The 19,586-nt window shown below is 64.7% G+C and overlaps 1 protein-coding gene and 1 long non-coding RNA gene across 4 annotated transcripts in view; one reads left to right on the plus strand and one right to left on the minus strand.

The window, feature by feature from the left end:
- Positions 1 to 8: 8 nt before the first annotated feature.
- Positions 9 to 19,586, minus strand: part of COL18A1 (collagen type XVIII alpha 1 chain) — a 91,267-nt gene continuing 71,689 nt past the window's right edge. For 2 of the 3 annotated variants that reach the window (XM_047846838.1, XM_047846839.1), the window contains 28 exons: positions 19,313 to 19,339; positions 17,278 to 17,409; positions 16,688 to 16,750; positions 15,517 to 15,543; positions 14,722 to 14,757; positions 14,129 to 14,200; positions 13,791 to 13,826; positions 13,446 to 13,535; positions 12,854 to 12,883; positions 12,747 to 12,773; positions 12,462 to 12,524; positions 12,103 to 12,177; positions 11,392 to 11,418; positions 11,134 to 11,187; positions 10,810 to 10,884; positions 9,392 to 9,460; positions 8,910 to 8,952; positions 8,317 to 8,379; positions 4,801 to 4,844; positions 4,452 to 4,574; positions 3,831 to 3,984; positions 3,673 to 3,746; positions 3,072 to 3,200; positions 2,670 to 2,702; positions 1,561 to 1,812; positions 1,069 to 1,266; positions 628 to 743; positions 9 to 444 (listed from right to left, as the gene is read on the minus strand). In XM_047846838.1, the coding sequence (XP_047702794.1) occupies positions 231 to 444; positions 628 to 743; positions 1,069 to 1,266; positions 1,561 to 1,812; positions 2,670 to 2,702; positions 3,072 to 3,200; positions 3,673 to 3,746; positions 3,831 to 3,984; positions 4,452 to 4,574; positions 4,801 to 4,844; positions 8,317 to 8,379; positions 8,910 to 8,952; positions 9,392 to 9,460; positions 10,810 to 10,884; positions 11,134 to 11,187; positions 11,392 to 11,418; positions 12,103 to 12,177; positions 12,462 to 12,524; positions 12,747 to 12,773; positions 12,854 to 12,883; positions 13,446 to 13,535; positions 13,791 to 13,826; positions 14,129 to 14,200; positions 14,722 to 14,757; positions 15,517 to 15,543; positions 16,688 to 16,750; positions 17,278 to 17,409; positions 19,313 to 19,339 (2,346 nt within the window). In that variant the 3' untranslated portion in view covers positions 9 to 230. Of the gene's footprint in view, positions 445 to 627; positions 744 to 1,068; positions 1,267 to 1,560; positions 1,813 to 2,669; positions 2,703 to 3,071; positions 3,204 to 3,672; positions 3,747 to 3,830; positions 3,985 to 4,451; positions 4,575 to 4,800; positions 4,845 to 8,316; positions 8,380 to 8,909; positions 8,953 to 9,391; positions 9,461 to 10,809; positions 10,885 to 11,133; positions 11,188 to 11,391; positions 11,419 to 12,102; positions 12,178 to 12,461; positions 12,525 to 12,746; positions 12,774 to 12,853; positions 12,884 to 13,445; positions 13,536 to 13,790; positions 13,827 to 14,128; positions 14,201 to 14,721; positions 14,758 to 15,516; positions 15,544 to 16,687; positions 16,751 to 17,277; positions 17,410 to 19,312; positions 19,340 to 19,586 lie in introns of all 3 variants that reach the window. The other variant, XM_047846837.1, reaches the window with a different exon arrangement.
- LOC125159049 (uncharacterized) lies at positions 14,155 to 18,215 on the plus strand. The gene is made up of 3 exons (XR_007149668.1): positions 14,155 to 14,265; positions 14,845 to 14,983; positions 17,594 to 18,215. It is a non-coding gene; the product is annotated as an uncharacterized LOC125159049 (long non-coding RNA).

Consider the following 19,586-nt stretch of genomic DNA (forward strand, 5'->3'; position numbering starts at 1 on the left):
GCACCAGGTTTTGTTTTAAACTTTTTAAAAAATACACTCTTTGGTTTCCTTTTATTTCTTGGGGGTTACATGAAACGTGAACCACAGAACCATACAGGAGAGTGCCAGCCAGGTCCCACCCTGGGGGCGGGCAGGGGCAGACCCTCCTTAAGGGCGGCTTCCCCGCTCCCCTGCTGCTGGCCTCCCGGCCTGGCCGTCTGTCCATCTGCCCGTCTGAGCTGGCAGAGCCCCTACTTGGAGGAGGAGGTCATGAAGCTGTTCTCGATGCAGAGCACGATGAAGGCGTTGCGGCAGCTCGCGGCTTTCTGCGCCAGCAGCCTGCCCGCCAGCAGCGAGGAGGCCTGGCCAGCCGCCGCCGCGTCCTCTGTCCGCCACGTCTCGCAGTAGCTGTCGGTCAGACGGCGCCCGCTGGGGTCCGAGCCGTGCCACACGCTCTTCTGAGGCCTGTGGGAGGCAGCAGCCATCAGCCGCAGGCCCGAGCCCTGACCCCCGGGATCTGGACCACTCTGGGCGGGGGAGGGCGTTTCCCAAAGGCCCCAAGGCCCAAGGTGCGGCTGCCTGTGGGGCCGTCCCTGGGGGCTCCACCTCCCAGAACACACCCCCTGTGGCCTCTGCTGGGGAGCCTACCAGGCAGGATGCTGCAGGACGTCTCTGCCGTCGAAAGAGAAGACGCGGGCCCCGGGCTTCAGCTGGCCCTCGGAGCCGGAGAACAAGGCCTCCCAGCTGGGAAACAGCACCTCGTCCTGGGGAGGGCGGTGTCGCAGGACTTACTCCCGCCCCAGGGACGCCCTGCCGCGGGGCCTCCACCCCCAGGTCTGCGGTGAGGCCACTGCCTCTGGCCCCGAGGCGCGCTGGTGCTCCCCAGCTCCCAGGAAGCACTCGGCGGTGGGAGAGAGGCATGGGGACCGCCCCAGAGACGGTTCCCAGCCCCGGCTCGGAGGTGGCTGCGTGCGAGGGCCCGGCCCTGCCTCCTGCCCCTGAGGGCGCCCCGTGAGATGGGGTGGCTGTGGGGGGTTGGGGACCCCGCCGGACCCCCGCCCCTTGCCCCACGCGGGAGCCCTCACGCACCCGGAGGTTGACGATGGGCACGCCCGTGCGGTCAGCGCGGCGCACGATGCTGTAGAGGTCCTGCAGCCGCGAGGACAGGAAGGCGCGGAAAGTGCCCGCCAGCCCCACGGCGCGTGCCTGCTGAAAGCACTGGAAGTCCGCGCCCCGGATGCCGCGCATGCCGCCCGGCTGGGGGCTGTTGAGTGCGACCAGGTGGAGCTGTGGAGGGGCCGCGGGGGTCAGCCACCAGCCCCGGGCCGGCAGAGGGGCTGAGCGTGCACAGAGAGCCCGCGTGACCGGCCCCGGGGGCCCCAAGAGGACCAGCCCAGCCCCTCGGCCTAGGGCAGCAGGGACCGCGGTGGGCTGGGGGCCAGGGGGTCCAGAGTGGCCGCCGTCAGGCCCCCACCCCTGCCCGGCTCCTCGGGCTCTCCCGCTTCTCGAAGGCCCAGAGAGCCCTCCCATCCCAGCAGCCCTGGGAGTCCGCGGGAGCCGAGGGGCTGGTGGGCCACTCACCACGGGCTGGAAGTCCTGGTGGGTGTGGGTGCGGGCGGGCCCGCCGGTGGGGCGAGCCGGCTGGACGTGCAGGTAGGGGCCGTGGTGGGGGGCGCCAGGGTAGGGCCGGGGGTCCGGCAGGCGCGGGGGGCCGGCCAGGATGTCATCCGCCCGCCAGGGCCGCGCCGTGGAGTGGGTGAGCTCCCGCCGGGGGTACGGGTTGCCTTCGTGCAGCTGCACCAGCGGGGGCTGTAGGGCGGCCACCTCGTTGTCCTGCAGACGCAGAGGCAGAGGCGCCGTGGGCGGGGGCTCTGCCCTCCTGTCCGGGCGGCCCTCTCCTCCTGCACCTGCGGCTTGTGCTCTCGTAAGCTGGAGGGGGCGCCCTGCCGGCCTGACGTGCAAAGTGGGTGGCTGGCCCTGCGCTCGGGCACCCCGCCCCGCTCAGGACCACATTCCCTGACCTTCCAGCCCCCCTCACTGCCACCCAGACACCCAAGTTCTCCGCTCCTTATGCCCCGTGCGCCCGCCTCAGGTGATCTGCACCGACCCACCTTCCCAACTGTCCTCCCCCAGCACCCAGTGCCTCTGACACCCCACGTGCTCTGTGACTAGGCACCTTTTCCTGCTAAGACGATAAAACAGGTTGTCTATCGTCTGTCATCTTTGCCACCTTTCCCCCAGCCCGCGAGCTCCGCGAGGCAGGGGCCTCGTGTGTCCCTCCCTGTCTAAAACAGCGCCTGGCCCGACACTATGCCGAAGGAAGGAAGGAAGGAACGAGCGAGGGAGGACTCCCTGGGCTCTGTGAGCGGGCGGACTCGCCAGGAGCCCAGGACACACACTACCTAACGCAGCCTCGGTCCCGGGCCCTTTAAGAAGTCCTGGCTTAGAAGAGCCGCAGCAGTGGGAAACCTAAGTATGTGGGCTCCTCCATCCCCCGGGCCCCGCGCTCGGAGAGGGGTGGGCAGCGTGGCCCGAAGGGAGGCGGCCTCGTGGTCTGCACACCACCTCCCACGCCCAGCCCCCAGAGCCCCAGGCGTGCCGGGGACGCGAGGCCGTGCTCGGCCTGCCACCGTGGAGCCCCGGCCAGACGTCCCCCGGGCTCCAAGCCCTGAACTCGGCTGCGTCCTTACCGTCCCACGTGGGAGGGGTGTCCGCGCCTCCAGCTGAAAGAAAACGCAGGGGTCACCCCAGCAACCCTGACGCCTGGCACCCCCGCCCCGCCCCAGCGGAAGCTGGCACGGCTACACCCTGGTGCCTGTGCCATCAGCGGGCGCACAGCACCTCACGTGCATCGGCTGTAAGAAGTGGGAGTCACTTCTCCGTAAACCCCAAACTGCTCGGAAGGCCCCGAGTTAAAAAATAAAGAAACGTGAGGAGGGAGCACGGTCACTGCATGAGGCGCTCACCCCACAGGACAACCGAGACCAAGGCTCAGGCTCGCTGTGGGGGGCCCCCTTCCCCCCCACGTGCTCTCCTGAACCCCAAGCAAGCTCGAGAAGGTCTCCCGCCCCTTCCCCGTGCAGGTAACTCACCAGGACCTTCCGGAACCCATTCCGGACCCGGACGTACAGCTCCTCTGTCTCAGCCACAAAGATGAGCCAGCCCTCCGGAACCTCCGGCACCTTGTCCAGCATGGTCTGGTACGTGGCCCAGATCCTTACCTGCTGGAAGCCCGACCCAGTGGGTGCCCTCGCACACAGGCAGCGTCTGGGCTCATGGGGGGTGGGGGGAGGACACTTCCGGATGAGGGACAGTCCTGAAGGCTTAAGTGTGTTCCTTTCTCGATCAGGCTGTTCCCTGAGAATGCTCTGTGGCACCAGGACGGTGAGGCCACCCTATGGGAGGCTGGATGCCAAGTGCCCACGTGCCCGGTGAGCCCTGCTGGGGACCCTTCTTAATGGCTGTCCTCCCTTGTCCTCCCCTGCCCGCCCGAGTCCCACGGCCACCCCCAGGCTCCCCGTTTTCTGCTTTGCAAACCACATCTCAGCTGCCGTGCATCTGTGCACGGGGCAGGGCCAGGCCCGGTGCTGGGACCCTCCGGAGCAGGCCACCCACAGGTCTGCAGAGGAGAGGGCGGCCGGGCAGGCGACTGGGCAGCAAGCATCTGACCGGTAAGAACACGGGGACCCTTACCCCTGAGGAGGTGCCCATGGTTCCAGGGGGTCCGGGGGGCCCAGGTGGGCCTGGGGGGCCGGGAACACTGATCGCTGCAAGAGAAGAGCCAGAGATGGGAACGCATGGCCCTGGCTGGACGAGGCCGGAGACCAGGTACCCGCCCCTGCTTGACTTACTCTGCCTGTAAGGGCCGGGGAAGGAAGGGGGCCCTGGGGGCCCGGGGGGGCCGGGGGGGCCAGGAGGCCCCTGACGCCCCTCATGGCCGATGCCAGGGGGCCCCTGAGGTCCAGGTGGGCCTGGCTGGCCCCGAATGCTCTCTCCCTTGGGACCCTAGGGGAGACAACAGAACATGTGGCAGAGGCCCTGCGGGGAGCCCGCTGCCTGCCCCCATGATGGCCGGGGAAACCTGGCCTCCCACACGGTGTGCTCTGTGCTGGGAAGGGATCCCAGAACACGGACCAGAGCACACCCTGGACAGAGGTTCGGTCCCCCGAAGGCCCTCGTTCCCCCTCCATCCCTCAGGCAGAAGCTGGGGCCTGTGCCCCCTGGAATCTTTTAGGGCAGATGGTCTCCCTGAGGGAGGGCTGGGTGAGGGCCCCTATGCCCCCCATTCTCCCGGCTGGCTGGGTGCGGGCCCAGGCCGTGACCCACCAGGCCTGCCCCGTGCCCCGCCCTGCCAGGAGTGGGGGCAACCTTTTGGGCCTTGCAGGCATCCACAGCTGGGCTGGACCTGGCCCAGGACGTTGGGGACACGGGCTCTGGCTCGGGCCTGCAGGCAGCCAGGAGTCCAGACTTACCGGAATCCCAGGGTAGCCTGGCGGGCCGGGGGGGCCGGGCACACTGGAGCCGAAGAATCCGCCACCCCCGGGCTCACCCCGTTCGCCCTTCTGCCCCGGGTCTCCTCTATCACCCTTCTCCCCCTGTGGATGGAAACGCCGGTCTGAGACAGCCCGGCTCCCGCTGCTGACCTGGGAGGGGCAGGCCGACCCCCGGAAGCCCCGAGTGGGCAGGGTGAGGCAGCCGGAAGCTTCTGGAGCCCAGGAGGTCCGGCACGCCCTGCGGGACAGGACTTGTCTCGCCACCTTCTGAGCCCCCAAGGAACCCAGCCAGGGTGGGACAGGCGACGGGGACGCGGGTGACACCCACCTTCATTTCAGCCTCCAGCTGGAGGAGGTCGAGCGGGAACTGCCCTGTAGGAGAGATGGGGCGCCAAGGTGAGTGTCTCGGCAGCGCCATGCCCCCCACCTACAGCTGCCTTCGTTGCCTTCTAGAACGTCTGTTTCTGGGGGGCCCCCTGCAGTTTTGTTACACTTTTGTTAATGGCGGCCCCGGAATGTTTTAGGGGTGCAGCAGCAGGACCGGACAGTAAGGCTGGTTCACACCCGTGGCCTCACTGGTGAGGACACAGGAAGACGTGCGTCACCTCGCGATGGGAGTTCCAGGACGCGTCTGGCGGCTCGGACGGTTCCCCGTGACGCCCGCCTGCCTCTGGCGGCCACAGGTCTGACCTCCTTTTGTAATGGCACCTTTTTAGAATTTCTTTTTGCTTATTACCAGTTGATTTTTGTGAATCGCCCCTGTGACCTTGGTAAGTCTACCTATTAATTGCAACGGTATGTTCTTTTGGGTGGTTGATGTTCCCAAACCCGTCTGTACAAATGGCAGATACTTCTTCCTTCGCAACCCTCCCCACCCTCCCGGGGCAGTGGCCACCACCCTGAGCACCAGCCACCCTGCAGCCCTAGCGAGGGTGGAGGCGGAGCAGCCCTTTGCCCCTCGCTCGCTCACTCGCTCGCAGGGCTCCCTCCTTTCTCGGTCCTGCAGGGGGCGTGCCGGGATTAGCGGTCTTTCCAAAAACTACCTTGACTTGCAAATGGTTGTTCACTCAGCTCTGAGCTGTACCATTTCTTCCCTTTTCTTTGCTTTTCTATGTTAATTTTACTTTATTTTTTAACATAATTTCTTGTCAAGTTGACTAACATACAGTGTGCACAGTGCGCTCCTGGTTTTGGGGGTAGATTTCCGTGACTCATCGCTTCTGTACAACCCAGTGCTCATCCCAAACAGTGCCCTCCTCAGTGCCCATCTCTTTTGTTAAAGGTAAATTTGCTATTTGTTTTCTGACTTCCTGAGCTGAGTGCTGAGAAACGTGTCCCGCTTGAGGTTGTGAGTTCCTGAACAGTTAACAGGACCCGTGGCCTGGGGCCCAGCTGGGCCGGCCGATGGGTGCGTGGCCCCCATCTGGGGGGGTCCTGCTGCCGCGGGGCCGCTGCGGCCACGGACTCGGCCGGGGCCTCACCACCTTCCACCTGCCGGCTGTGAGCGGTTCCTCCTTATCTGGAAGGGAAGTGCGCTGCTCTGGGGTCATCTTCCAGGCGTGTCTGTGACGCTGGCTTCCTGCTCGCTTTCTGCCAGGCGAGGGCCCGTGTGGTGAAGACAGGGTCCCCGTGTTGCTGCCAGGGCCCCAGGGCCCCAGGGCCAGGTCGGGAACTCCGTCTCCTGCCTGAGCTGTTCTTTGTGTGCTGGTGCCGTCACTTCCTGAGAGCCGGCCGTACCCCCACGAGGACGGATCTGTGTCGTCCTTCTGTCGGTTGCTGCTCTTTACGTCTTGAAGCTATGTTGTTAGAGGCACAGGATTTGGAATTGCTGTATTTTTCTGGTGGGTTTACTCCTTTTTCATAATGGACTCTTTTTTTTCGAGTTTCTGGCAATGTTTCCTGCCTCAAGGTACACTCGTCTGATTTCTCACACACAAACAGATATTTGTACACACACACACACACACACACACACACACACACACAGGTACATTCACAGACGCATGCAGACACACACCCATGCAAAGGTGCACATTCACACACAGGTGCACATGTGCACACACACAGGTACATTCACAGATGCACGCAGGTGCACACACACACAGGTGCATTCACAGATACACAGGCACACAAAGGCACACATATACATAGGTACATGTATGTGCACAGGTGCACTCACACGTGCACACACAAGAACACGGGCACGCTCACACATACAGGTGCACATGAGCACACAAGCACACAGGTGCACTCACAGATGCACACACGCGCACACAGGGGCACGCACACACACAGGTGCACATTCACACACACAGGTGCACACACAGGTCCGTTCATAGATGCGGACACATGCACACGGGAGCACACGCAGGGGCACATTCAGACACAGGTGTACACACACGGGCTTGGTTTGCCTGCCCCTGTCCCGCATTCAGCTTGTGTATGTGTCTGTCCTCACATTTGCAGTGTCCCTCGTAAGCAGCATATGGTTTTGTTTTTATCCAACTGCCGACGTTTACCTTTAACGGAGTATTCAGTGGGTTCCCGTTCAGTGCGCTTACGGACAGATGTCAGTTTGAACCAACTACGTTAAATGTGCCTGGTTCCATCTGCTCTGTGCTCCCTTTTCTCTCCTTTCGTGTCGTCTTCAGGGTCCGGTAATTTTGGTGCCATCCTCGCCGGGCATGCTTAGTTGCGTGGTCCTGGCCCGTCGTTGGCTCCACCCCCGGAAGCGGCGAGGTATGTCCCGCTTCGACCACGCTGAACGAGGGCAGCGGTTCGCTCCTGGGGGTCTCCCCTCCAGCATCGCCTCCTTCTCGAAGGGCCCTTGCCATCTGTCCCGTCCCATCAGGGCGGGTCCTCCGATGGCCTCGCTTGGAAGGGGGTTTCCGCTGACGCACACAGGCCATCTTTACGTCGCCTGAGGCCTCTTCTCTGGCGTCTGTCTTCCGTGCGGAGGAGTGAGGTCCTGTTGGTCGGTGGAGCGAAGGGCTCCTTCGGCCTCAGAAAACCCTTCGCCGTGACGCCTCCAGGTGCTCTCCCGCCGGCGCCCCTGCCCCTGCCCCGGCCCGCGGCCTCCACGCAGACCTCTCTCGCTCCCCCTTTGCTGGAGCACTGTCGTGATTCAAGCTCCCACCCTGGCTGGCTCTCCTGGGGGCCTGTCTCACCTCTGCTCTCCTGCCTGCATTCCGGTCCATTCTGGCCATTTTGTTCACCTGCTCAGCCTAAATCGTAGGCCCTCGGTGAGCTGTTTTACCCCTTGTAAAACAGGGGTGTCTGCCCCCCAGGACCACACGCCCTCGGTGCCTCTAGCGGTCCTCAGGGAAAACCCTGGGTCTCAGCCCCGCCCGGCGGCCTGTCTCTGACCCCGCCCTTGCTCTGGGCTGCAGCCCCTCACTGGGGGGGCCCCGGTCGGCCACCCTTTAGTTGTCACTGCCTGGGGCTGGGCGCCACGGCCCTCTGGGCTTCTGTCCTGCTAGCCCCCAACAGCCACCCTGTCGTTTTCTTCTATTTCATTCAGCAGTGGAAGAATTTGGCAGAGCCGTCCCACCGGAAGGAACCTGTGAGGTGCTAAGACTTCAGCCCCGGGGCAGTCGGGCCAAGGGAGGACTCCACGCAGCCAGTGGGAGGGGAGGGTGCCGGGGGCCCAGCTCCGCCCTTCAGCCCCGCTGTCCTTGAAGCCCTGGGCCCTGAGGCTTTGGGCCAACTAGGGATCAAACCGCCACAGGTGCCATCGGTCCCCATACGCCTGGAAGGGGTGTCCTTCCTCCAGGAGGGCACGGGTAACCACAGAGGACAGTGCCGGGGACCCACCCCAGCCCAGGGCCGCCTGGAGCACACTCACCTGGTGGTCCTGGTGGGCCCACTTCTCCTTTGTCACCCTTCGGTCCAGGAGGCCCCTGGTACCCTGGAGGGACAGAGACCCAGGAGTGCCCATCATTGAGCTGTGACAGGGCCCTTGGGCCATGCCCCTGTGCCCCGCTCACCCCCAGCCCTTGTGAGTGCTGCGTGCACTAGCCTGGACGGGGGAGGAGCACCACACGAGTTTGGGAGCCTTCAGAGCAAGAGCTTTTGTTGAGCAGAAGCACTCGGGGGTCCCACCCAAGGGGCTGCCCCTGGAGGCCACGCCACTCCCGCGGGGTGGGCGTGGGCTGACAGAGCAGGCCCAGGGCAGGGGGGCAGATCTAAATTCCGCACGCAAGTGGGTGTCTACTCAGTATCCGGGGCTGCCCCCCGCGAGGCTGCCAGGACAGCTGAGCTGGGACCACCCGGGAGGCCCCGCGAGGGGCCTGTGATCACTCTGGAGCAGGGGACATGGGCCGATGAGGCATTCCTGCTTCCCCTGGAGCCCAGGCTCACAGGACGAAGTCCTGCGGCATCCAGCATCCCCAAGAGAAGCCACTGCCCCAGCCACCGCGAGGCCCCAGGGGCCCTCACCTGGCAATCCTGGAGGTCCAGGGCGGCCAGACTCCATGAAGGCCTGCAAAGAAGCTGGCCAGTGAGGCGAGGGGCTCTGCGGATTGAGGGCAGCACCCCCCCAGCGGTCTCTGAGCCCGGAGCCCCAGCCCTCTGTGAGGCCACACAGACACCGGTCCCCCGTAGGAGCATGGGGAGGGGGAGGGGGAGGAGACGGGGGTTTGGAATCAAGAGCCCTGATCGTGATATGACCTGCCCCTTCGGAGTCACTTCATGTGGCTGAACCTTGTAAAACAGGGGTGTCTGCCCCCCAGGACCACACGGCTCGAGGTTCCGGCTCCCAGATGCAGAGAGCCCTCACTTCCCCAGGTGGGGTTTGTTTTCTAATGGAGTACTGGCCAGCCCCTGCCAGAAATTGGGGTGTCCCCTCCCTGGGAGAGGCTGACCCCTCCAGGGGGTGGCTGGTGGATAGGGCCTGTGAGGAGGGGAGTGGGGGTACTTACGTTGCTGTCATAGACGGGAGTCCCGGGAGGGCCTGGGGGTCCTGGAGGCCCCGGGGGACCGGGTGGGCCCTGCATGGGGAGGACAGAACACGAGGTCAGTCACGTTCACAGCCAGGCCGTGGATGTGACCAGGGCAGCAGATGTGAGGGGGAATATTTCACTAAATATCTCACTAAAATCAGAAAACTGAACGTGTATGACAGCATATAATCAGGAAGCATCCAGTTTGGTTGTGGCTGTGGGGCCCCCAAGCACAGCTGCCCCTTTCAGAACGTGCCTGGGGGACGTGGAGAGGGCGACAGGACTGGCGGGGAGCACGGAGACTAACGCAGAGTCTGGGAGCTCATCTGTGTATTTCCACATTCAATGCAGAGCCCCAGGAGGCCCAGAGGCCAGCAGGCTGAGCCCATGTGTGAACTTTCATTTACTTATTCACAGAAAGAGAAGAGACAGCCACCCAGGCAGGGTGCAAAGCACTCATTCTGGCAGTGACCTGCCTACTGGACAAAGCACCAGCCTGTGTAACTCACGCTGTGTCAGGAGTGAGACCAGGCCCAGTGAGGTCGTGCGAACCTCAGGACCCGGCCCCGCCTGCCCTGCGGTCACCTCCTTGCAGTGCCCCACTGAGGCCAAGGACAGAGGGACTGGAGGCAGCACAGAGGTGGGGTGTCGGGCCCCCAGAGGAGCCGCTGGAGGCGGAGCCCTGTCCCAGCAGACTCCGCGGGGCACACATGCGCCCTTAGGTCAGAACTGACTCGCCATCCGCCCTTAGGTCAGAAGTGCGGAAAGGATCCCGGTGCCTGGCTTGCTTGTCGAGGCCCGCGACCCGACTTTGTGTCACTACTTCAGATCGCCGCGAGATGTCACCTCCTGCCTCTTGATTTTTCACGAGGCAGCAGCCACATTTAGGCCACGGGAGGAAGGAGCCACGATGAAGAACCAGCAGTGATGGCAAAAGCAGAAAAGTGGGGACCGTCTGACACGCTGGCCTCGGGACCCCACACCCCGGCCCGGGCCGTGGGAGCAAAGTCACCGAGTACACCTGGCAGCTGGCTGGGTGCCCGGCCGCGGGATCGGGAGCAGGTCCCGTGTCTGGAGGCCCCCTCTTAGGGAGAAACGGATAAAAACACCCAGGCTACCAACATAAACCCTGCTCAGAAGCCGGTGAGGCGCTGAGAGTCAGGCTGTGGTGCTGAGTGAGGGGCCCCACCGGGGGCAGGGGTCACGCCCGGGACCCACGCGGCCGTGCCCTTCCAGAAGAGCCACTCGGGGCCCCTGTCCCCGCAGTTCAGCTGGAGTGTGCGCGCACATGTGTGGGGTCCTCGTGCCAGAGGACCGGCCCAGTGTGGTCACGGCGCAGGGCCCTCCACGCCCCTGGGCGTCCCAGCCGCGCCGTCCGCCCCTTGGGGGACACTCACCCTCACACCAAAGCCGACGCTGGCATGTCCTGGCTCCCCTTTCTCGCCTTTCAGTCCGTTCATCCCGGGGCGACCCTGGGGCACGGCACAGGGGCGGTCACTGCCGGAGCTGGCCAGCTCTCGGTCCCCGCCCAGGGCCTCCTAGGGCGCCAGCCCCTCTGGCCCGAGCCGCCCACAAACGGGCTGGGCAGCCCTAGGCTTCGTCCTGGAGAAGCCATCCCCAGGCGGGGTGGTCCCTGGGGGCAGGGTAGGGGGAGGAACTGTGGTCTGTGGGCCCCTATAGGCCCCCAGGGGCCAGGCCCGAACGAGATCCTGGGTCCTTACCGGCCGCCCAGGGAAGCCAATCTCCCCTTTGTGCCCCGGCCGTCCATATGGACCCTGCAGGAAGGAGGAGCGCCTTTCAGGAGAGCAGAGGCCGGCGCCTGCGGTGGCCTCCCGCCCGACACCTGCCTCCGTGTTCGCCAAGCGCACCGGGATGTACGCTCGGGCCACCACGCCCGCTCAGCGCCAGGCCGTCACGGCACCTCGTGTTCTGTCACACCGCGCACGCGTGTTCGCGGTGGGAGGCGTGCGCCTACTCACCGGCGGTCCTCGGAAGCCGGGCTCTCCCTGAACAGGAAACCAGAAGGCGCCGTCAGATGGCCGGCGGGGCAGTGCCCGAGGGGCTCCGACCGCGCCAGGGATGGAAGGAAACGGCAGAGGGAGCATGCTCTAGATGGGGGTTTTTGTCCCCAGGGAGCACGGACGAGGCCTGCCGTGGGGGCCCCCCCGACCTCGGGGCCGGCCTGAGTTCTCTGGGCCCTGAGATCCAAGGTCCCACTGCCCATCCCAGACAACCCTGGGAGACTTTTCAGGGCCCCTCCGGGCCTGTCCCCCACGGCCACTGAATCTGGGTCCAAGTCCTCCCGGCACCCTCTCAGGGCCTGTCTGGGGGTGGGGGCTGGGGGAGGAGGGCCGGGACCCCTCCACGGTGGCAGCACCCGGAGGCAGAGGAGCAGCTGCAGCCTCAGGGAGGGGTGTCTGCAGGTGAGGCCCCTGCCGAGTCCCCCTCCTCCAGAGCCCCCAGCCCCTCGGCAGGGCGGGCTCAGCTGACGGGCAGGGGATAACCAGGGGCCGGCTGGGTGGTGGCCAAGCCAGGCGTACGGGCTCTGACCCTCCCGGTGCGGCACTGAGAGAGGGACAGACAGGGAAGGGCGAGGGGCCCAGGCTACAGAAGTTTCCAGAGCCCTCTCGGGACCCCCCGCCCAGCCCCCGGCCTGGACAAAGGTGAGCAATCCCAGGCACCGGGCTCACCTTGGCTCCTTTCTGGGCAGGGCCCAGCGTGCCGCCATCGGGGCTGAAGACTGGGCCCGGCTCGCCCTTCTCGCCCTGGAACAGCGGGGGTGACGGCATGAGGCCGGCTCTGGGGAAGGGAGGGCCCTCGACTCCCACAGTAAAGCCCCAACTCGGGGCATGAACACCAACCCCGGAGCAGGTGCATGGTGAGCGGGGTCCTCCCCTCCCTGGGCTCTGCCGTGGGGTGGTCTCCGCAGGGCCTCCATGGGTCACAGTGAGGTGACCGTGAAGAGAACCGGCATCAGACTCGGTCAGGGCTCTCGTGTCCCCATCGCCCCCCCCAGGGTCACAGAGCCGATGGTGCCTGAGCCTCTCACCTTGGGTCCCGGGGGGCCCCGCTGGCCTTTGGAGCCCAGATCTCCCTTTGGCCCGGCCGGTCCCTGTGAGGAGACAGGAATGAGGGCCACGCGAGGGACCCTGTCCCACCGCGGCCGCCTGGGCACACCTGCCTCCTCGTCCTGACCCACACCCCGAGACCCCGCCCTGGTCCCCGGGGGCTTCTGCGCAGGAGCCTGAAGGTTCCTCGGCTCTGCGGGCACCCTCCGGCACTGGGCTCACCAGGGGCTCGGGGTCGGTGCGAGGAGGGCCGAGGGGCGACTTACAGGAAAGCCCGCGTACCCCGGCCGGCCCTGCGGAAGAGAGGGGCCAGGTCAGCTCGGGGCGGGCGCGGAGCCGGCTGTGGCTCCCCGCTGGGACGGCGTGCACATACCTCGGGTCCCGGCACGCCTGCCACCGCTCTCTGTCCACGGGCCGGCGGAAACACAGGCCGGAGGAGGAAAAGGGAAAACACGTTAGAGTTAAAGCCCAGCTCGCCTCACGGGCCCAAGGAAACAGCACAGCAATTAATGCCCAAGAAAAACTGCTTTCACTCGCCGTCCTGGCTTTGGCCTCAGGTCCCTCAGATCAGGCACTGGAGAAGCTTCCAGAGACCCCGGGGCCAGAGCGGACTGCCGGCATCTGGGAACCCAGGGGGTTCTGATGGGGCAGCTCAGAGGCTGAGGACACGAGGGTCTCAGTGGGAGAGGCCTTGCTCCATTTAGATTTTCTGCTACAGAATTTCCATTTCTCTCCGGTCACCCACTCCCATAACTTTTTTCTCATTCAAATAATTTAAAAGTCTCACCATAATGAGACACCATCGCTGGTCCAGAATAGAACCAAGTGGAAACCCTGGAGTGTTTAGGGGGCACCCGAGGTGGGGGGGAGCCGACGTGGGGTCAGGGACCGGGCTGGCACCCGCCGTGGCCAGTGCCAGGGGGAGGGCCGGGCACAGCGCCTGCCCACCCACGCAGTGTTCTTACGTCCTGCTCCGACACGTAGACGACAGGTCCTGGGGGCCCGGGGGGTCCGGGGAGGCCAGGCTGCCCCACTCCATCCCTCCCTGGGTCACCCTGGAAGAGAAAGCCGGTGTCTGACTCTCAGATGGCTTGCGGGGGCCTCCAGATTGTCCGGGCGGCCCTGGAAGGGACCCCAAGCCCACCCAGGGCTCGGAAGGGGTTCCTGGCGCCCAGAGGGTGTGAGGAGGCGCCTGGGCTGGGGACGGCAGTGCTGAGGGCCCCACCTCCCGGCAGGGCAGGCTCCGAGCCAGCACCCCTCAAGGCTTGGCCACACACGTGCCCGGCCCACAGACTCCGAGCCCCACTCACTTTCTCTCCCTGGGTCCCTTTTTCTCCTTTGGGTCCCTGCAAAGATGGAAACAGTTCATCTCAAACAGAGCCTGAGCCCCCTTCCTGGAGACCCCACACCACCAGCAGCGGCTCTGAATGGAGACGTAGAGAGTTCTTCCTGGGAAAGGGGGCTGAGCCAGGCAGGAAGCCCGGCGGGCAGCCTGGACCCCCGGCCCACGGCCCACGGAGCCGGGGTCTCTGAGCCCTGTGGGGTACAGAGCACTGGTCAGGACCCCGAGACCACACCGAGGTGTCAGCGTCATCAGCCGCTCGGGTGGTCCGCTCCCCCACCCCAAGCGTTCCTAGTGGTCGTGCACCTGGGCTCCGGCTGTGCCCTCTCTGCCAGGGAGGCCGGGGAACCCGGGAGGTCCATCGGCTCCGACTTCTCCCTGCACCCGACACAGGAGGAGACGAGCGTCATCCCACCGCCCAGCAAAGCCTGGCGTCCGGGGAGGTGAGCAGGCCGGGGCTTCTGTGGGTCACCAGCTCACGCCCCTGGCAGCAACTTGGCCCAGTCGGCCTCCAGCCTCCTTAGGAGCCTCAAGGGGCAGAGGGGGAGGGGACTATGGTTGGACAGACTCCTGTGGTTCCCAAGGTTTCCACCCTGGAGCCAGGAGGAAGCCTGTCCTGTGACCTGGGGCGGCGGGCAGGTGTCCTGGGGGTGGGTGTCCTCAGGACAGGTACGTCTTGCAGTCTGAGGAGTGGAGGCCGAGCCCAGACGGCACCAGGAAGAACCAGAGGGACAGTGAGCCTGGGCCTGGCCTTGGAAGTCACTGCACGCGGACCTCCCCCCGAGTTACCATGGTTCCAGGGGACCGGGGCCGTGCGGCTGAGGGGGCCCCTGCCTGCTCCCGACTGGGACGGGTCAAGGTCCCAGATTCTCTGACCCCGAGAAAAGGCTCTTTCTTACCTTGGCGCCTGGTGGTCCAGCTATTCCAGGGTCCCCCTAGAGCGGGTGAAGGGGCTCTGTGAGCGCGAGTGTGGCAGTCTGCCCCCACAGTGGTGGCGTCCATGCTGCCTTCTCCTCCTCCAGGGCCAGCCCAGAGCGGAGGGTCCCAGGGACACCGGGCCAGCTGTGCAGGCAGCTAACACGTGCAGCCTAGACTGTTCTGGAAGCTGCCCCATCAGTTTGCTCCAAGGAGCACCCCACCAGACGACTTCGTTTTAAGGAAGTGAGTGTGTCTTTCTAAAATACCATCTCCTACCACAACCCAAAGTTCTAAATCAAAGCAGAACACTCTAAAAGGAACGTTCATCACAGGACCATAACACATCGCCTGGTGGGCCCTGTGCGCCCTTGAACCCGTGTGTCTGTGGGGAGCGCGGCGTGCCCTCCCAGCCTGGCCACCCATGGGGAGGGGTGGGGGCTGGTGTCCTCCAGGGACAGGGTGGGGCAGCAGAGCCAAGCAGGGAGGTGGGGGGAGTTCCGGGGCGCCCCACCCCCCGCCGCCCCAGAGCCTGGGAGGCGTGGCGGGGGCAGGTTCCTCCGTACCCCCGGGTTGGCAAGCCCCCTTCAGACGCATGAAGCCGGGGACCCTGCGGCTTTAGAAGGATGGGAGGAGTGCCCCCCAACACGGAAGCTCGGGGTGGGTGGTGCCTGACTGTTTCCCCGTGTTTCTCCAATCTCCCGCCGTGAACTCCTGCTACCCCCAGGCCCCGCTGAAACGGTAACTCCTAGTGGGGGGGGGGGGGTGCGCTCACTGACCTTGACCCCCGGCAGGCCTGGTGGTCCCTGTGGGGCAGAGAAGGAACAGAGCCTGAGCCCCCGAAGGGAAGGTCTTCCTCCTACAGGAGCCAGGACCCCCCTGGGCAGCCCAGGAGCAGGGGTCTGTCCTCGGCACCACCTTTACCCCTCAAGCAGCACACAGACCAGACGCGAGGGCAGGCGTGCCGGTGCCTCCACAACCCGAATCTGCATCTTGTGTAACTGAAGCCTGCGTCCGAGCAGACAGAATGCTGCCCTCTGGCCCGTACAGGGCACCGGCTGGCTCGGCTTTGCTGCGACCCCCGGGGGTCTCCGTCACCTCCGAAGTCACGGAACAGCCCCGCTGATTCCTCCAGGGGTCGAGGGGCACTGGATCTGTGTACCCGGGTCCAGGGCCCTACAAGCGGGGACAGGACCCCGGGCCCGGGACCTCGCTGCCACCTCCCACCGGGTCCTCTCTGGTGCCCAGGCAGCTACCCGATGCGGCCAAAGGCTAGGATTTTTTAACACGTAAAAGGAAAAGCACGAAATTAAACCAGCAAAGCCACTCTAGCTGCTCAGGGAAATAGTTTCTGCCCAAGAGAAAATTCTCACTAACGCTGCCCAGAATAGAAACCTGTCCCCGCTGCTCACTCTCACCAGGCTGAGGGTCTGGGGCCGCGGCGGGCGCTGGCAGGAGGGTCCCCTGGGCATCCGCCGGCCATGGCAGAGGCAGCGCCCCACCCCGGGACGTGTCCCCCGCGTCTGGCCCAAGTCCAGGGCTCGCGGGGGTGTCGGCTGCTTCAGCCAAACCCAGGCCCAACTGGTGCCGACGTTAACAGCAGAACGAGGGGGGATTTCACAGGAAGGCACCCATCTTTGTTTAGTTACAATCGCACTTAGGGCCAAAGTTTATCGCTTGCCCCAGTTAGAGCCGTAACGAGAACTCAAGCACTGCTGTTTTCCAGAAAGATCCATCTTTTGGGGCTCATTCTGCCCCACGTCCATCTACCGGACCACCAACAGCGCTTCCCCACATGGGCGGTCCACTCCCTTCCAGAAGGCCTCCAGGGTGGACAGTGCCCAGGCATCAGCGGCCTTGCTGGTCCCCACCGGCGGGCTGGTCCCAGGGGCATCCCCTGCCCCGCGTGCACCTCCCCCCGAGAGCGGATCAAGCCGGCAAGGGCAGTACCTGTGGCCCGCTGGCTCCGTGAGCAGTTGACCAGAAGGGTCCCCCAGAGCCGTCCATGTCCTCCTGCGGGCAGCACACGAGGGGGACAGTTGGGTCTGCGTGTCTTACGGGAAGAGATCCCTCCCGGAGGCCAGCCGCTGGCCTGAGGGGGAGACTCAGCCACAGCTAAGCAGGGCGGGTTCCAAGGGCTGAGGTCGCCTGGAAGCGGCCATTCTTGGTCCTGGCATAAGAAGCGTCTGCCGGGTTGCAGGGACCCTGCTGGGGGGTGGGGGGGGGGTGGGGGCGCCCGGTTCAGCCCTCCTCTGAGTTTAGGGGATTTTATTTTTGGCCCGAGCACCAGCCGGGGGCCTGGCTGTCTCACGGTGTTGCTTGGAGCAGTCTTTCCCCAGCACGCACAGGACAGGGGCCCTGGCATGACCACCTGTGCAACTGGGTGGCTGCTCCCCCACTGCCCCCGGTTCCACCTTGTGGCACCGTCCAGGTGGGGCTCAGACACCGGGCCGGGGAGAGTGCCTGCCCGTGGGGGGCGCCCAGGGGGGCACGGGGCTGCAGACTCGGCTTTCTGGGGGACGGGAGCAACCAGTACTCACAAACCCCGCGGCAAGTCCTGGTCCTGGAGGCCCGGGGGGCCCGGGGGGCCCTGGTGGTCCAGCTGGACCGGGGGCTCCTGCCAAGCCAGTCTCCCCAGGAGCGCCAGTGGGGCCAGGGTCCCCCTTGCTTCCCTGCACAGGTGGAGAGACAGAAGTCACTGCTTTCGGCCACCAGGGTGTCCACTAAACCCCGAGACAGCCACTGCCTGCCGTGCCCACCTGCTTTCCCTATGTGCTTTTTACAAATCTGGAAACCGGAGACAAACGGCATTGCACAAAGCAAATCCAATAGCCCCTGTTTTTCCTCTGACTCTAGGAAACGGTTTTATCCACTTTAAAAACGGCACTACCGAGGGAGACCCACAGACTGAGGAGGCCCGAGGGTCCTGGATGCCAGCTTGTGAGCAGGGCAGGGAGGTGGGGACTTGACACAGGGAGGCCCCCGGGCAGAGGGCTGGGCTCTGTGCAGGCTCAGCCCGAGGCCGGGATCACCACCTGGCCCGGCCCCACCCAAGACCACCTAACCTCACCTGCAAATGGAGGGACCACAGTCTCCTGCCTGTGAGGGGCACAGGCGCCCCCTGGCCCACAGCAGGGCGTGTTACCCACGCACGCAAGCCCACCGGAAGGCCCCGGGCAGCGCCGACCACGGCCTCTCCCCAGGGGGCCTCCCCGGCCAGTTCCACTGCCTCCTCCGGCCCCTCGAGTGGGCTGGGGTCCCCTCACCGCTTCCCATAGGCATCGGATGCTGTCCTACGGGGGTTGGGCCCCGGCCCTCCGTGAGCTGCCCCTGAGGCTGGTGTTAACCCCTTTACGGTCTATTTAACAGATAGTCAGCAGTTTTGACTTGTCACCCACTTTATCCACGTGCTCATTTTAATAGAATCTTATATTTTACTTTCTGGGTTTTAATACTAGTGCCTTTTTATTATATTTAAACAACTCATCTAATGGTCAATCTTTGAAAGGCTTCTACGTAAATATTTGTGCCTAGAAAACTCCATCGGGGCTGATCTTTTGTATTTATTTTTTCCCAGTTTCCTACTCAGTTTACAACCAGGCTGTAGCATCTGGACCCCTCAGGCCAGCTCCTGACGGTTTTAAAGTTGAGTCTCAATAGCCAGTTTCCCACTCGGGGTCTCATTCCCACAGCAGGTCTGACCTCAGCTTCAATGCTGAATTTTCCTGCAGTTGTAGCCCCTCATTTCAGGCCTCCCAGAGGCCCTCAGTGCCCCCACGCTCATGCGTGTGTGTGCGCGTGCATGTGTGCATGATGTGTGCATGCGCGTGTGTGTGCACGTGCATGCTCGTGTATGCATGTGCATGTGTGTGCATATGCACATGTGCATACGTGTGTGCACATGCAGGTGTGCATGATGTGTGCGTGTGTCCACTCACGTATGCACGTGCGTGTATGCGTGCATGCACGTGCGTGTGTGCATATGCATATGTGTGGGTATGTGTGCATGCACGTGTGCATATGCATGTGTGCGTGTGCATATGTGCATGTGTGCTCCTATGCACACGCTCCTCTCTGAACCCCACCCCATCCCTCAGAATCCGCATGACCTGTGTCCTGATCCCGTCCTCATCCTGGTCCTCCCTTCCGCCCCGTGGGGTTTGCCCAGCGCAGCCCCGGCCCACCAGCGGGCACTTCCCCTGGGGACCAGCCCCTTGACTTCCCGGGAAGTTTCCGGTGAGCGCCCGCCCACCCGGTGCAGCTGAGAAGGGGCCTCCCCGGACCCACTTCCTCATGGGATCCCACGGGGCCCCAGCAGCACCGCAGCCCCCAGCAGCCCGGTCCCTCCCCATGAAGCCCCCCCCACTCCACGCTTTATCCGACAAGTTTTCACCGGGAGCTTGTTTCCAAACACCAGGTGTCATTCCGCAGCGGCCAGAACTGGGTGGGAACCCTGGCCGGACCAAGGGGACGCCTCCCCAGGGCGGCTCCCACAGTGGACACCGGCTCCCTTGACCGTGGCCCAGCCCACCCCGCCCCAGGTGCCTCCAGGGCGTCTGGGCATCTCGTCTGTACCTTAGGTCCCGGGGCGCCCGCTTGGCCCTGCAGGGGAGAGAGAACAGTCGCTGAACCAGACCGCGTGCAGCCAGCGAGAGGAGAGCACACACCTGTGCTCATTTGTCCTGACCCGAGAGGCCGCTGCTTTGCCAGTCACGCCGATCAAAGCCTGGCTTTCCTCGCGCGTGTCTGGGCCGCCGGGATCCCGTGTGCCACTCCCGGAAGACACGTGTCTGAAACCCTGAGTGTCTCCTGGCCCTGGCACGGCGTGGGCTGCTCCCGCCACCGCCCT

Source organism: Prionailurus viverrinus, unplaced genomic scaffold (genome assembly GCF_022837055.1).
Source record: "Prionailurus viverrinus isolate Anna unplaced genomic scaffold, UM_Priviv_1.0 scaffold_42, whole genome shotgun sequence".
In the NCBI taxonomy this organism is placed as follows: domain Eukaryota; kingdom Metazoa; phylum Chordata; class Mammalia; order Carnivora; family Felidae; genus Prionailurus; species Prionailurus viverrinus.